A 16,992-nucleotide genomic window follows, 5' to 3' on the forward strand; every position below is an offset into this window, starting at 1 on the left:
TTAAACTCTATACTTGTCACTTCATTTGTTGTCTATAAATAAATTCCTAAGTTAGCAATTTTTATACTTTATTCCCGCTGAGAAAGTAAGATAACGTTGGATTTCTGCCCCATTCGAAAAAGAGCAATAGATGGCACTGCTCGCGTCAGAATGAATCCCTTCCCAATCGTGGTGCGTCATCTGCACTTGATTCCTCCAACTCGGACCCAATTCCAGGCCAGTCAAAAACACTCATCTGTCAAATGAATCTGACAACAGAACATTTTGTAGTAACTAGAAAAAGAAAAGTGATTTAAACAATTGTGATATTGATAAATAGTGATTAAGATATGGCATTAGCTAGAAAATTAACAGTGAAAATATGTAAGTAGCGTGCACTGGCCGCGCTTTGTCGCAATTGCCGTAAAAACGCTGGGCAAGGTTACGCGCTGTCGGAGAATTTGCATTTCGGTGGCCCCCATTCGTCCGTGTGTCTCCGCTCGCTGATTTACGTTCACGCCAAATAAATATGTAACTTATGTCGGTTGCGAAACGCATCCTCTCCCGCGGCTGTTTCAAGACGCCAATTCGGCATTTACACACGCTCATTGTGACGGCCAGACCTCCAGTAAATTGCGTATTTTGTGTTTTGCAGATGAAATAAAAGCCCACACAGAAAAGGTAACGTGCTTGGATCTGGGCGAGACGGGGCGGGTGCTGGTGACGGGCGGACAAGATCGAAATGTTAACTTGTGGGCAATCGGCGAGGAGAAATGTTTTATGGTAATTTTTTGTGAATTGAATTTTCACCGGAATTGAGTGCTTACTGTTGCGTTCGCATGTTCTAGTCCCTTACGGGCCACAATGGGGGGATCGACTGCGTGCGGTTCGCTTACAACGACGACTTTGTGTACTCGGCCGATGACATTGGGATCATTCGACGCTGGGACCTGAACGCCCAGACCATTTGCTCAACGCTCAACGGGCACATGAAAAGCGTGAAGACGCTGGATTTCAACCCGTCGGGCGAATATGTGGTGTCGGGGAGTAACGACACAACCGTCAGGTAAGTGGACACTTTAGAATTCTGGACCCAGAACCCAGGCCGGCCGTGCTCCATATATGGGTCAGGCCGCAGAGCGGTCGAGTGCGTTCGGCTGGTGTTCTGCTTTGCATTTGGTCGCGGCCGCTACGAACCCAGCCTCCTAAAATTGGGCCACACACCGTCATTCAGCATTTGTTTTAGTTTCGGCTCCAGTTGAATGACTCACTGGGTTGATTAGTGAAAAACTGTAACAATCGCTCACGTACACGCACAGTCAACAGAGATGTGAGCCGGAAGATTTCTGGCGGCCGGGCCGGGGGCAAACAAACAAAAAGAGTTGCAACAGGAAATACCACTTCGCTTTATGGGCAATTGAGAATTGAATATCCGATTGTGGGCAGCCACGAGAGTTTCGTCTTTGAATTTCGAATGCAAATTAATTGCTCGTCAATGTTTTTGTTTGACGCGCGTGTTTTTGGTTGATTATTTGAATTTAGGGCGTATTCGAGGCTGGCATTGTTAACATCTTTGCAAGAAATGGAACTGTGACATTGATCTCTGCTAGTCCGTTAGAAAAGCAGACAAATTTAGAAATTATTTAAAAAATTTCGGGTCGAGCAGCAAAGCCTACTAAAACTCATTACACAGCGTCTATATTGAATTGGATTCATCTCGGTCAGTCTGGACCGTCGCCGGTAAACTGCTAGAGATTCGATCCATTACTCCCCATTAAAACAATTAACAGATTTTGAAATTAATGCTGTTACTCAGTAGAGACTATTCCATTTATTTGCCAAAACTAAGAAGTCGTCCTGGTCCCCAAATCTACCCGTGACAAAGTGACATCATTTTTGTATTTTGAAGAAAATTAATTTTTAGTGTCCTGAACACAGACACACCTTATAGAGTAACTTTTTAAAATTTATCTTGATTGTTTTTGGTTTTTTGGACCAAACTAGAGCCTTTCTCAAAGGAAATTGTCAATGGATACTAAACACGACCGGATAGCCAAAGGAGGCCAGCCGAACCAAGAATCACGGCCTATTGGCCGTCTTGATTTAGATTCTATTCAAGAATTAACAGAAATGGTTACACGGAAAATAAATTTACAATATGCCAATAAAAATACAAGGAAGTAAACTTCAAATCCAGCACAACCTCCAGCTGGGTTTCCTTCGTTCGCCAAACTAATGAAGGGCAATGGTGTTGCCATTGTCGCTGTTATGGCCAACATCTTACTCGATGGAAGCGGATGCTTCGAAATTGTCCACATTCAAAGGTCGTAAGAGGCTCGGATTGTGACGTGGCGGACAAAGCCATTACTGCCCGGATGGGTCTGGACAACTCTGCCCATTAGCCAATCAGTAGGCGGAGAGTTGTCATCCTTAATCAGCACGATATCATTAATTTGAAAGTCTGAAGTGCGTTGTCGCCACTTGCCTAGCTACGAGATTTTACAATTTAAACAACATCGACATAGTGTCCCTGCAAGAAACCTATGGCATTCAATTTTCTCCGGTTTCCAAGGCTATAACAGAATACTGTTTAGTGTCCAGCGTGAGAGATAATGGATATGACAGAGTGGTCCTCGCCTTTTGCAACGGAATAACCTTTAGAAAACTCAATGTTGACACTGAACATGAAATACTGATTGCAGAAACACTAAATCTTAAATCCAACATCATTGTAACGTCCCACCTGAAAGATATCTTCAGAGTAGCTAACATCAAACTTAGGGAATTGATTCAGGACCTATAGCCCCAAGATGACCTGAGGAACTTCACGGGTCAAATACAGGAGCACATCAACTTGGTGACATACAAAGTAAGGAGAACCCCAAGATATAAGGCAGGAGGGCAAAAAGAAAATTTTGGGATAACTTATCAGAAGAAATGTCGAACTAAACCTACACCAAACAGATCTGGCTAAAGATCAGATGGTCCAAAACTTTCAGGAAGAGTCCAGACAACTTACATCATGGGGTAAAGAAGAAATTTCTCACGGAAATAGAAGGTAACTATGGCAAAAAATCTGTGTCCCTAGGTACAACCCCTTATAACACCTATTGCCATGCGAACTTCAGCATGGATTATCTCAACAAAGTTCTTACTAAGCACAACAGACAGTTCGCTCCAGGGACTGATGAGATACTTTACTCTTACGTAAACTGGCTAAATGAAGAAACCAAATTACAATTACACTGAGTGCGCTTAATGGGGCTTATAGGGCCCTCCAACCAACACAAGAATGGAGGACAGTCAAGATTATTCCAATACCCAAAAATCACATTGATCTGAACAACACCATGAACTACAAACCTATCTCCCTAATAAACAGTTTCGGAAAAATTCTTAATGGTAAACTTTCCTTCTTCAGAGAAAAAAACAAGTCGGAATACCGGAAGCTGGCGCTCCGAGTATAAAGGTTTTATGTTCATCTTATGTGAGAAACTTTCTATGCACATTTTCTCATTCGTATGTGGCTAAAAATTCAAAATATTCCTTTATATTTTTTTTGAAATTACAAGAAATACGTAGGGTTAAGTGACCCATAAACGGCTGTAAATATTGAATATGGACTTCTTAAATAGAAAGTAATCACTTAACTCTACGTTTTATTGTCACAAAAACTAATATAAGCAGACATAATAACAAAACGTGAAGTGGCAAGTAATATACAACATAACCTAACCACAATCATATAAAAACGTTAGCTTTTTCTGAACTTGTTACAGCCTGCTCACACAGGCTCCGACACAATTGTGCTTGCAACTGTCGTCACAAAACGTATTGATCTAACCTACGAGTCTGGAAACACAGGGCCCAGCGCCCAAAAACTGAGTGACAGCACGCAAGCCCCCTCTCACATATAAACATGCACAAGATAAAATAGATTATCAATATCATAGCAAAATGAGACAATTGTACACCCAAAATTGCCACGCTCACGCTGGGAAAAGCGCAAATATGTTTTATTTTGAATTGCGTCTGCACCCACTTGGTGACGGACCAGACCAATTAAGGAAACACTCCCACTTTTTTGGTCTACAGATCCCTTATCTTTTGAACAATCATCGTACTCCTATAGTAGTCAAAGGCTTGAAATATAATGCTATAATGCATTCAAATTTCATTATATTGATCACGCAAGCGACAGCGTTTAAAATATAGAACACCCCACCATAAGGTTCAGTTTAGACAAGCGTGAGAAAATGATCTGCCAAATCACCACAAAATGCCCTTGTCATAAAATGTATTCTTAAGTCGGTTCTTTTGCCATATCTAGTTCGATTTGATCAGCGTCAATAATCTAATGGGAAACCAATCAAGCCAGCCAATTAAAGTCCAGCTATTCTAGAGATTTATCAAAGATTAATCAAAATCGGTATTGTCTCCTTCAAAGTAATCCCCATTAACTGCAACGCACTTATGCCAGCGCTTGAAAAAACGCTCTAAACGTACTCGTACTCGGTATTTGGTATGTCTACCAGAGCCAAGTCCATTACCTCCTCTCAGCTACCGAAACGCCTTCCCCGTATTGGTTACAGGGAGCCAAATCAGGTGAATTTGGTGTTTATGCAGAAAACATTCTTCGACTACAGGCAGATATCTTCATAAATCAGTATAACTTCCTAAAGTTTCCCGTCAATCTGGAGAAGTCATGCAAGATTGCTTTTAATCGCTCTCAGCTCGATGTTTTCAGGCTCAACATCAACAATGTCAATCACCTTCCTGAGGGAATCATCTCTGCCTCTCTTACAGTCAGGGAGCACATTAAATACATATCAGATGCCCATGAAGGCACCAGAGGGTCATAAATTTTGTAATTGGGGCCAACTGTGGACTTCACCCTAGAGAACTCTCAGCCTATTTAGAGGGATTGTTAGACTAATCCTTGACTACGCCCCCCCCTTCAGTATTCGCTCCCAAATACCTTGAGAACAAACGGCAGCTGTTACACATGTTATCTTTGCGCTAGCGGGCGAACCTCCTCCCTCTTACAGGAGATCTTTACTAGCAGTCAAAGAGATTCTCAATGCCAAAATATTCAACCTCTCCTTTTATGTCCTCATCAGGGACAATCACATCACCTCAAACACACTAACGGCTGTTTTCAATAAATTTTACTCAATCCTAGAAAACTCACACGCAGATGTAATTCCCGTCCCGTTCATGCACTTCTCTATATTAAACCCCTATAGGGATGACGACTCCCCCTACAGAGCTCGAAGCTCAAAAATGAGAAGCTCTTGGCTCTACGATCCCGGCTACTGATGCCTCATTCGGCGCCGTAAACGCTGGATGTGCGGGTTTCTCAAAAGGGCAACATTTCTGCTCTGTGCTCCAAAATCTCTTGTTTTCTCGGTCGAGCTACTAGCCATTGTCCAAACAATCAAGCTATCAGGTACGGCTAAGCAAAAGAAAATCCTAATCATCACGGACTCCCTTCAAGCCACTAAAGCCCTAATTAACAAAACACTAATCAATTACCTGGCTGCTCGAACCCACAATGAAACGAGGAAAGATCGTCTGAAAAAAGCTCTCACCCTCTGGGTTCCTGGGCATAGCGGTTAATCATTCATACAACAAAATGGCGGATAATGCTGCCAAACAAACAAGAACGACTGGCATCCTGACTCCCCTTCCTTATGCTTTTTCTGACGTCTAGCAACTAATACGTAACACTATTCGTTCTGAATGGTATGAGACTTTCAAACTCATTTCCTTAGATAAAGATAAGTTTTTCTCTCGTGTCTTCCCTTACATTTCCATCAAGCCCTGGTTTCAGGACATGCCACTCAGCGCGGGTGACGTCAAGACTTGAAACAGAATAGTCTCAAACTTTTCCTTTTGTAAAGCCCTCCTGGCCAGGATCGGCGTGGCTTCCTCGCCAGTCTGTGATAGTTGCGGTGTAGACGAGACGAGTGATCACATTATCTTTCAATGCAAAAAATTCTCTCGGTATAGAACCGGCCTCGGTTGGATTAAGCTTTACAACTCTCTATTTGATTTCCTCACGACGGATGATAGATCGCTCTGAATAGACCTGACCAGCTTTATAAAAGAGGCTGGAATCAGACTCTAGCTTCGCTCTTCTTCTCATCTTTTATATCTCACCTAACCCTTCCGTTTTCCTTTTTTTTGCTTTTCTGTTTACATGAGCGTTTGCCCGCTGTCTCAATTTTTTCACTAATAGAACCACACACCAGAGTCACATACCTCATGCCTTTGTTGTATCTTTCTTTTACCTTTTCTTTTGCCTTTTACGGCTGTAAAATAAGGAGATTCAAACATTCTTTCCTGTCCTGCATCTTCTAAGATAAAAATTTCTAGGGAACATATCATAAACTTATCGAAAACGTTGGCATCACAGGCAACAGCCTGCCATTCTGTTTCCTGTCGGGAATCATCGTAGCCCGAATCAGTGCGATAAAGCACTGCATCGTTAACCTGCCGGAACCACGCGGAACAAACAAAATCAACAACAAATTAGTCAAAAATGGGGAGTAACGGTGACATTATGTAGGGATGTGTTATCGTGGCGCATCAAAGAGAAAATTACTCCCCAGGTCGACATTCTACTTCGCATAAATGTTGAATTGGGATGATATTTGCAGGGTTTTTCGATACAGGAATTTTAACATGTGATATGTTAGAAAACTATTGGAATTTGTACAAATTTTCTTCTAAATACGATGTTCAGCATTATCAAAATAACCCAATTTCGCCATGAACCTTTAAGATCTCGGCAGGGACAGAAATTTTCATTATATTGAGAAGCACTTGATATCAACAGAAAGAACTTAGACATATCAGACAATTTTCAAAGATTTTGTTTAAAAAGAACGATATTCCAGGACCTATTCATCTATTTCTCTACAATTGAACTAATTCAATTTTTCCTCTTTTCAGGCTCTGGGATGTTCGTAATCAAAACAAATGCATAAAAAAATATCGTGGTCATGTAGGGTATGTTAATTCGGTGAAATTCTCACCGGATGGGTTATGGATTGCATCAGCCGGGGCTGAAGGTTCTATTATTATATGGGATATCCGGGAAAGTAAACAGATCGCTCAATTTACTGAACGTTCTTCCCCGGTTACGTGCATTCAATTCCATCCATTCGAGTTTCTTCTGGCTGCCGGCAGACAAGATGGAACCGTTTGTCTTTACGACTTGGAAAATATGCAACTAATCTCGAAAACAGATAAAATGGGTTCAACAAATGGTCATAGTGTGAAGTGCATTATGTTTAGTGATAATGGCGAGTGCCTTTTCGTTGGAACGGCGGCCGGAATATCTGTCATCGGCTGGGAACCAGACAGAGAATTCGATCATGTCGAATCAACATGGACTAATCTAGGAGATATGAAAATATGCAAAAGGAAATTGGTTTGTTTTGTGAGACTTCAACATAGAAAACTTTTTTTACGATAATTATTGAATTGCAGATATGCGGATCATATGAGAAAGAAAACGTTTCGATTAATGCATTGAGCATCGATCGGGTGTTTCCTTTCTATAACCCATCAAATACACCATTCAGTCACAACCAAAGCTCACGGAAAAGTTTCTCGAGGGGCAGTCAAAAAATTCGCCTTTCCATAGGCACAAACAGTACCTTGAAACCCCACGATGAAATTGTAGAAAGCGGATCGAGCATTGAAGGAGGACTGTCATCGCCTAGCCTAAGCATCGAAATGGTAGACGAACCTTTGGAATATCCAAGTATGCCTTCTTTCCTGCAAATACTAAATGTGGTTATCAGTGTGAAATTTTCTATTCCAGAGGGAAATAACGGAATGTCATTTTCCTATCTTGGTACAAGCAAAGTCGACCCTTATTACATGAATGCTAACATCTATCCGAAAGATACAGTACTGGAAGGTCCCAGTTCATTGAAAATGCCTGGGGAACCAGATCTCTATCGATTTGATAAACATGCGAACAGCTTTACAAATGATCTGGACTACTATCCATTAGACAACAGTACACACATAATATCAAATTATGACGAAGCTGAAAAAGAGGATTTCACTGTAAATAGCGCCCAACAACCTGACTATGCGCCGAAAATGGGTAACACGGCCAATGCGAAGCTGGCGCCTCCAAGGAGTAGGCCTACTGTGAGGCCCCAGCGGCGCACCAGTCCAACTGGACACAAACCGCCACCACAACGCAAGTTGTCCAATATGACATCACTTAGCACGGTGGATCTACACAAAATGGAGTATAGCTCAACGACCACGACGACGACGAAACGACAAACTAACCAGACAAATTCGAAGCTTCGTCGACAGGATAGCCTGCAGAATAAAGAGAACAACCAGAAGGATCGTAACATCACTGTACAAATTATCACAAAACCACCAACAAGATCGAAAACAGCACTAGATTTAAGAGCACCACCCAGGGAGTCGGTAGTACCTAAGGCCAATGTAAGTCATATAACTTCAACCTGATCGTCGGACCCACCAAATCTAACATTTTCAATCCCAACCTTTTCAGAGAATCAGCTATACAACGGACGATACAAGTGAAATTCAAATGTTAAGTTCATATCACGAACAAATATATCAGGAATTAAGTAATCGCTATGCGACACTACAGTTAATTAGAAATTCAACAAAGTATGAATGATTACTAATAATGCGGGAGTTGTATAGCATTAAAACAAAATTTCGTCATTTCAGGAGTCAGGATATTGTGGGTGCCTTAAAGCAATCACTAAAAATCAGCGGTCGATCAGTTTTCGTCGACCTGTTAGGAGCAATATTAGAAAAGACGTAAGCATGCGGGTTTATTTGATGACTGCTTGGATGTATAAATTCATTTGTTTTATTTTTTCAGATCAACATGGAATTTGGACATGTGTCTGCTTCTCCTGCCTGAAATCTACGAGCTTCTTCAAAGTCAACATAAATTGTAAGTAAACAATTTTCGATCATTTTCCTGAGATGATTTAGCTAAGATTCTGCTCTTGTTTCGAATTTAATGGTGTTGCATTGTGAAAGTTTATAATTGAATCATAGTTTCCCTTAATTTTGGTTTAAAGTTTGTAGTGGTAACACAAGCTGTTCTACAGATCCACCACATAACCCAGAAGCAGGCGAGCTTTCTTTCTTAATGCAGCAAAATTTCTTGAGAATAGTTTGTACTTCAATGCTCTGTTACGTATGCCGTGAAACTACATTAGAAGCCTTTTTTTCACGTACTTTTTTGAGATTTCTTTTAGTGGAAAGAATTAATTGGAAATCAATCAAATTCGGACATTATACTAGTCACATTTCGTACAACCTTTGCGATTTTTTTGAATAATTTAAGCCACAAATAACAAAGTTTCGCGGCATGAGTCCGCTGAATGTCGTAACTAGAGTTTTCCAACTGCGGTACGTGGACCGACTTCAATATTTATCTGAAATCAAAAAGGCTTTAATTTTAATCAAGAGAACTACATTTTGATTATAATCATATATTAGAATTTTGATCGTAATTACGTAATCAGCAACTAAAATTTGGCCAAACCTCCATATTTTGTATGAATTAGTGGAGACAGGCTTAACGCTATGTACGAAAAGTAAGACAACCCAACACATTTAGACGTCAGATCTTTGAAGAAAGCTAGCATGGTTCATTAAATCTCTCCTACGTTCTCCAGTATATAGAATATCACCAATCACTATCAGAAAAGGGATCGACCACGGTGTACGTTCCTTTGGATTTTGAATTTGCCAGCATCAAAGAATCTACATAGTATAGCCAAAAGTTCTGTCAGTCGATGCGTATAACGAGAAATATTAGGCCGCCGAAACTGGTAACACTGCATGCGGAGAGTACGCTAACCATACCCCACATCCATCAGACTTTCAGGTTCCGAAAGTCAGTAGTACGTGAACGAAATTCTCGATGAAGTTCGGCAACTCTGAAAAAAGAATCGCGATTATTGCAATGCACCAATGTGGGAATGCGCCGAAAAAGATTCATAATTTGTTAAAAAAAGCTGCCGGTAAAGGAACGATTCGTTCTTAGTATAAAAACTCGATACCGTGAAATAGCTGATGTGGTTGACAGGCCGCGAGAGGAGCGCCCGCGCTCCGTACGTCGCCCGAATGTCGTGCATGCTGTGCGGGAGTGGTTCGTCGCAATCCTCTCCGCAATTAGAAACGAATGTCGGCGGAAATGGGCGTTTCAACTCGAAGTATGAGTCGTATTTTACGCGAAGATCTCTGTCTCGGTGCGTACCGGCGATGCGCTAGCCATATGTTATCGCCAAAACTGAAGGAAATATGGCGAACTCGGTGTGCTGCTCTTCTGCAACGATTCCCCGGTAAAAAATATCACAAAATTATATTTTCTGATGAACAAATTTTTACTATCGAGGAAAAATTCAACAGACAAATGATCGAGTACATGCTCACAATTGTTATGAAGCCAAAGAAAATGCTTCGCGAGTCCAACGTCATCACCATCCGACTTCTGTCACGGTATGTTGGGACGTTTCATATCACGGAGTAACTGATATTCATTTCTGCGAGGCCGGCATCAAAATCAATGCGAGCGTGTACGAAAAGATGTTATAGGATATAGTGGAGCCATTGAGTAAATCTCTATTCCCTGGAAAGCCGTGGTGCTTCCAGCAAGCCTCGGTCCCCGCTCACAAAACCAAGGTAACTCAGAAGCGGTTAGCGGCGCATGTTCCTGATTTAATAACCACGGATGAATGGGCCTCAGCTAGCCCAGATTTGAATCCTCTGGACTACAGCCTTTGAGCTAAGTTAGAGGAGCCTGCCTGCGATCGAACTTCGAACAGTGATTTGGAGAGTTTGAAAGCCATGCGTGCAGCTAGAGAAAAGCCGCTTCATATCGTGCGTAAAGCGATCGATGCTTGGCCTCACAGACTTCGGACCTGTATAGCTGTTAGCGACGGCCGCTTTGAATAATTTTTACTTTGAAAGCTGCCTTTTCTAATGGTGTACTTTTCGATTGATTTGGTTTATTACTTCGTCAGAAATAAAGATTTGTTTGACTGAGAGAACTTATGACTATACTATGTAGAATGGATCTCTTCCTTTTTGTTTTACTAAAAAATTGGAATACAGTCAAAGCCTTCTTGTCGTCGGAGGTGACTAAAAGAGATAGGAATTTGTGGGCTAGCAACCTGCAAATTTTGAAACTTCATTGCTGCCGAAACGTCGGGAAAGGACTGACCTCACGGCAACGACCTTTGACTACCGAAAACGGACTATGATTGGTTTCTAGAATGTGCGCAAACTCCTCAACAACGGTAGCAAGGGTTCTCAGAATGCTTGCTTTCTCTTATTTGAGTGGGAATGCCAGTGATATAAACTGGACATTCTGAACCTAAGTGAAGTCAAATGGTGAGGACTCTGGAGAGTACTCCTCTCCCTTTTGCGGAATGTGTTTTTCTATTCTAGAAAACCGTGGCAACAGACGCGAATGCTTTGTCGGGAAGCTGCGGCTAACGCAACGCGTGCCCTTTTGGCCTAGGAGCCGGTTTCTGACAGACTTCTAATTGCAATATTTCATTCCACATTAACGAGTATCACAATACACAATATGCACCAACAGAGACTTTCGATGTAGCAGAGAAGGATGCTTTCTACGAACAATTAAACCGGGCTCAACTTTCTAAAGGTGACAGTGATTATGATGGATGATCTGAAAACCAAGGTGGGATCTGACAATAACTTACTTGGGCATGTGATTAGGAAACACGGTCTTGGCTACCGTAGCAGTAATGGTGGGAGGTTCGTGGAATTCTGCAACTTACCGCTTCGTCATTATAATAATAATAATCGTTGGCGCAACAATCCATGTTAGATCAGGGCCTTGAAGTGTGTTAGAGCACTTTATTCAAGACCGTAACGGTACACTAGGAGGCAATGTGGTCAGCATTGCGCTCGCCCGAGATTATTACCCTGATTTGACTCAGGTACTCATTGACAGCTGAGTCGACTGGTATCCGACGTCAAATCACGATACAAATTCCACTGCCACCAGTGAGATTTGAACCGCGACCTTCCGTACGACAGCCTTGCGCTCTAACCACTCAGCTATCCGGACGCTTCGTCATTGGTGGCACATTTGTCGAGCACAGAGCCTGCCATTAGGTCAGTTAGGTCCACCACTTCGTGATCAACAGTAGATTTAGGAATTGTCTTCTGGATGTGCGTAACAAGAGAGGCACTTACATCGACTTCGAAAGGTATCAACAGCTGATGTTCGCTTACGTGTTGCATCCGGCACTTCGTGCAGGGCTGGGGAGCTGCGACTCCCTAAATTCAACATCGATCGCTTGTACGACCCAGATTTCGCTTGACAGTGGGAGAACCATCTTGCTGATCGAACGGCAGATCTACGTCGGCCACGCCTCGAAAGGGCGTCATAAGATTTGGCTGACTGTGGATTGATGAACGGAAGGGGTTGAAATTGCGAAGGATGCCGAGCGTGACGCGCTCGCACTCCCGTACCGAGCGAAATCCCGAGAAGTTCAGCGTAATGTACACCGCGACAAGAGAGAATGCTTGACTTCGCAACTGTATACCGCATAACGAAAAAACTTGCATTTGGTCACAAATGTGAAGGACGTGAACAGTGGACTTCTCATCCATGATGAACAACTGAAGAGATGGAAAGAACACCTCACCAAAGTTAGTTATCCGTATTACATCCATTGATATTCCCCCTCTTCTGGATGAAATGGCTAGTCACCGCAACGTGCAGATACGGACTGTTCCTCCAAGCAGAAGAGAAATCATTTCGGCCATCAATGCACTCAAACGGGGTAAAACCGCTGGGCTTGACGGTCTCCCCGCAGAGTTATTCATCGCAGTTACTGCAGATATGCTGCTTCCAAATCTTAGGAATCCGAGACTTTTCCCAGAGAGGGGAACAAGGGAATGATCGTTAAGATTAAAAAAAAAAAACAAAAGGCCACACGTCTTGACTGCAACAATTGAAGGGGTATCTGCGTGCTTCCTGCCGTTGCAAAGATAATTGCGTGAACAGGGCACATATCTGGAGTGTTCTACGCAGGAGTGGCATTCCGGAAAAACTAATAATTTTTATCAGAGCAACATATGATGGCGCAAAATGTTACGTGTTGCATCGAGGTAAAATCTCGGTGGATTTTGAGTTCCAAAGCGGTGCCATGGTTGCATCTTGTCACCGATATTTTTTCTTCTTGTTATCAGTGACGTTTTTCATGCTGCCTGATTTGCGACCAGATGCAAGCTCTTTCGTGATGCGGTATACAGTTGTCAAATCATTTTGATCTGCTGCATCTTCCGCTTCCCTGACCAGCGCAATAGCAAATTCTCTCTTGTCCGGAGGACGTGGTGGAATTCTATAGACGATGACATCTTTTCTCAAACACCTCGACTACGCTGATGACATCTGTTTGCTCTCTCACCGGGTCATGGACCTTGACCAAATAGCTTTGGATTTGAAAAGAGAGGCAAGTAGAGTTAGACTGAAGATAACAACAAAGCCGAGATTCTCAGTCTGACGGGCTATCGCGCTCTCCCTATCTGCAATAATGGGCAGAGCATCGAAAGCGTCGATCAATTTGTATATCTAGGAAGCGTGGTTTCTACTGACAGCGGCACCGAATCAGATATTGCCCGATGCACTAATAGCGCTAGACCCGCTTTCTCTGTCCTGTCTAAAATTTGGAAATGCAGTTATCTCAACACTAAGATCAAATGTACACTTTTCTGTGCTAGAGTTTTTTTTGTGTTGGGAGGACCTGAAGCGCATTTCTGATAACCGCGAGTAATGGCTCGTAGGAGTGATTAGTGCACTATACCCCCAAGAGGTGAATGGCAACCATATATATATTCAGTTCCAGTCTTCTAGACTTCGTTCGATCTCAATAGTACATGATATGTTTCTGTGTGCTTTGTTTAATCTCTCAAATATTGTATTGCCACGAAAAGGAGCATTTTTTGCGATCTCAGGGCGGTGTCTGTTTTTCAAGGCGGAACTGGAAAGAACGGCTTAGATGATACGCATCCTACAAATTAACATGCATGCGAGTGCAGCCGTTCACGAGTTGCTAGCGTAGTTTGTTGCGCAGGTAAAAGTGGGTCTACTACTAATTAGCGAACAGAATCGGAACAAGGACGAAGCTACCTGGTATTTCGACTTATCACGCATCGCTGCTATCTGGGTTTGGGGCGGGCAGATTTCTCCACCAAGCGATCATCAATACATCGCGTTTGAAGTGGTTGACGCTATCTGGCGACGTACACAACTCGCCGCTCTTCCGGCGCATGGAAATTTGGGAAAGTGAATATCGAGAGATTCGTCAAAGCAATTGGAACAGGCAGAACCGTAATACAGGACACTCCGGGGATCGGTGGCCCTGCAACTGACACTGTTGTAAATATGCATAGTTACGGACCTAATAACGGCAGCTTAAAAGAATTCCTTCTGCCAGGACTTGACTGTATCCCGGAAAAGGTATATAAACTGATATTTCACCATCGGCCGGATGTACTGCTCTTCCTTTTGATTGTCGATGGAAGGTTGGCGAGGTTCACGCAAATCAACAAAGGCATAGGAGACCCAGATCTGTCGGGCGATCTGCAGTGGATGCTGTCATGGAGGTCGTCAACCATCTGCGGTGCATATCCATGTTCCTCGTAAGGCTTTCTTGCCAGAACTGCTTTCAATTCCGTAAGATGGGCAGATATACTAGGCACACTAGAAAATTTATTTCATATGCCAGCGTTTCTGCTCTATAGGACGCTGGAGTACCAGAGAAGGCGGGTGGATGACTTCTTATGGTTTGAGCCTTGTGTTGGGAAAATGATGTAGTAATTTCGACTAAAAAGAGAATTCCAACACTGCGTTCCGGGCCGATCGGCGAGTCAAAACCAACGGTTAAGTACCTTGAATCGACGCTAGACCCGATGTAGAGGTTTTTCGAGCAAATCAAAGCAGCATCGAACAAGGCTGCAGCTGGAATTTCGGCCTTAGTCAATTAGTATCAAACGGTGATGCTGATTTGAAGCTCTCTAAGACTGGAGAACGGCAGGGCTAATCCCAAATAATGTATCAAACGGTTCCGGGTTTCAGTTCTTTGATGACCGGGCGATGCGTAAATGCAGCTGGATGCCTTTTTATTTTCAGTAGATTATTTTGAATAAGAAGGAATATGCCTTTGTTTGCATGTTGTCAAATCCATACCATTCTCACCGTTATCATTCAATTCACCAGTGAAAATATAAAGTATTATAGGAGAAGAAAAAGATTTAAACAACTAATTAAAAAAAAAAACACTTTTCCCATCTATTTCCAGTCACTACAATCGTGCATGTGATACACTACGAGTCATTCTATCTAATTTCTTGCCAACAATTCAAGAAAACATTGATCCCTGGTCAGCCGGATCTCTAGGTGTCGATATTACGCGGGAAGAACGTCAACGAAAATGCGTGGAATGCCAACAGTGGTTACTGCGAATTCGAATGATTCCTGAAAATCATGAAATGGGTTCGACCCTCACACAGCTGCAAAACATGATTGTGGGTATATAAATCGTAGAAGCTTAGGTATTGTGGGGAATAAGTTCTAAAGTAATATTCAATATATTAAAGAGCAATTACGAAACCTTACTTGTAATCCTAATCTAACATTTGAAGATAGGTAGAAAGTAATGAAACTTGTCAATAAACACCAAACTAATGGGAGAGAATATCTAAAATGAGGGAGTTCTTTTAAGGATAATTTCATCATAAAACAGGAATAGAGTTTTTAACACGAAAAAGTTTGTAATCCTAATTTAAGGTAGATAGAAGTCTTCAAATGTAACCGTCCCTTTTCAACAAGTACATGTGTAATGCGTAAGTGTGTTTACTATTTCATTTTAGTTTTTAGGTTATTTATTAATACACGCCAAATAACAATAATTAATTTCTTGGTCATTTTTGACAATGATACGAGTCATAATGGACGATAAACTCGTTAACGCGTTAACATTGACTTACTAGCCGAAAAATATTTTACGAAAATTGAAAACAGTAGATCATAATTCGGACGTTTTTTAGAATGTCAATGTACCATTTTATATTTTGATATGTGCATTTGCTTTATGCGTTCTGTTCGTACTTTTCTTGGTCTTTGTACTTCAAAATTCGATTCATAGAATGATGAGTTGTGAAAAAGTTTACATTACTTTATATTTTAAACGAGAGAAATCAAAGATCTTATCTATTACGTTGAATGTATGTATTTCTTGTTTAGTATTTTTAAAAAGACAGAAACAATAACAGATAATAGATTTTTATATTAAAATATTTATATTAATTGCAATTGATGTTCATAAAGAGAAACATTTTACGTTATTTTGTGGTTTTGTTTTCCTTTAGATTTTGTTAGTGTCGACAATACTTTGAATAAGCGCATATTGTTCTCCAATGCATTTGAGATGATTGTGAATGCAAGACAGGGATCCTCATATCCTATTCTGAAACATTACTTATTATTATATGGTTTGACCATGGACGGGTATAAAAACATAAATCGTAGTTGAAAAAATAGAATTTGTAATTTTAGGAGCAGGCTCACGGCATCCTACCCAGAAGGGTTTCGATATCACCTAGTTTATCAACATTTGGCTCGATTTAAAGATCAAAAGTGACGAATTGAAGAGAAATTGTTCGAATGATAATTGAAGCGGTGAACGTACAGTAGTGGTCAAAACTTTGAAAATTTTCATTTAAAATGAATCAAAAACTTGTAAAATTTTTATTTTTGGGTTTTTTTAAACATTTTTTTCATAGTGGGCCTTTATTTTATCCTTTTAAAAGGAAATATGATTGCTGTTAATTTAAAATAAAAACAAAAAGCTTTCTGTCAAAAAACTAAAGTGGCCAATTTTTCAACCCGTCAAAACTTTGGAAACTTTTGTCTTAGAAGCAGTTTACAACAATAACAATGTG

At 41.4% G+C, this 16,992-nt stretch overlaps 1 protein-coding gene across 1 annotated transcript; it reads left to right on the plus strand.

Moving 5' to 3' along the window:
• The first annotated feature begins 199 nt into the window (after nucleotides 1-199).
• On the plus strand, nucleotides 200-16,395 carry LOC119657409 (katanin p80 WD40 repeat-containing subunit B1). The gene is made up of 10 exons (XM_038064302.1): nucleotides 200-363; nucleotides 635-762; nucleotides 828-1,045; nucleotides 6,937-7,417; nucleotides 7,477-7,753; nucleotides 7,814-8,463; nucleotides 8,534-8,655; nucleotides 8,719-8,811; nucleotides 8,876-8,950; nucleotides 15,351-16,395. Exons 1-10 carry the CDS (start codon nucleotides 330-332, stop codon nucleotides 15,586-15,588), a joined length of 2,316 nt encoding a protein of 771 aa, XP_037920230.1. The 5' UTR covers nucleotides 200-329; the 3' UTR covers nucleotides 15,589-16,395.
• The last annotated feature ends 597 nt before the right edge of the window (nucleotides 16,396-16,992 follow it).

This window comes from Hermetia illucens, chromosome 5, assembly GCF_905115235.1.
Source record: "Hermetia illucens chromosome 5, iHerIll2.2.curated.20191125, whole genome shotgun sequence".
Lineage (NCBI taxonomy): Eukaryota > Metazoa > Arthropoda > Insecta > Diptera > Stratiomyidae > Hermetia > Hermetia illucens.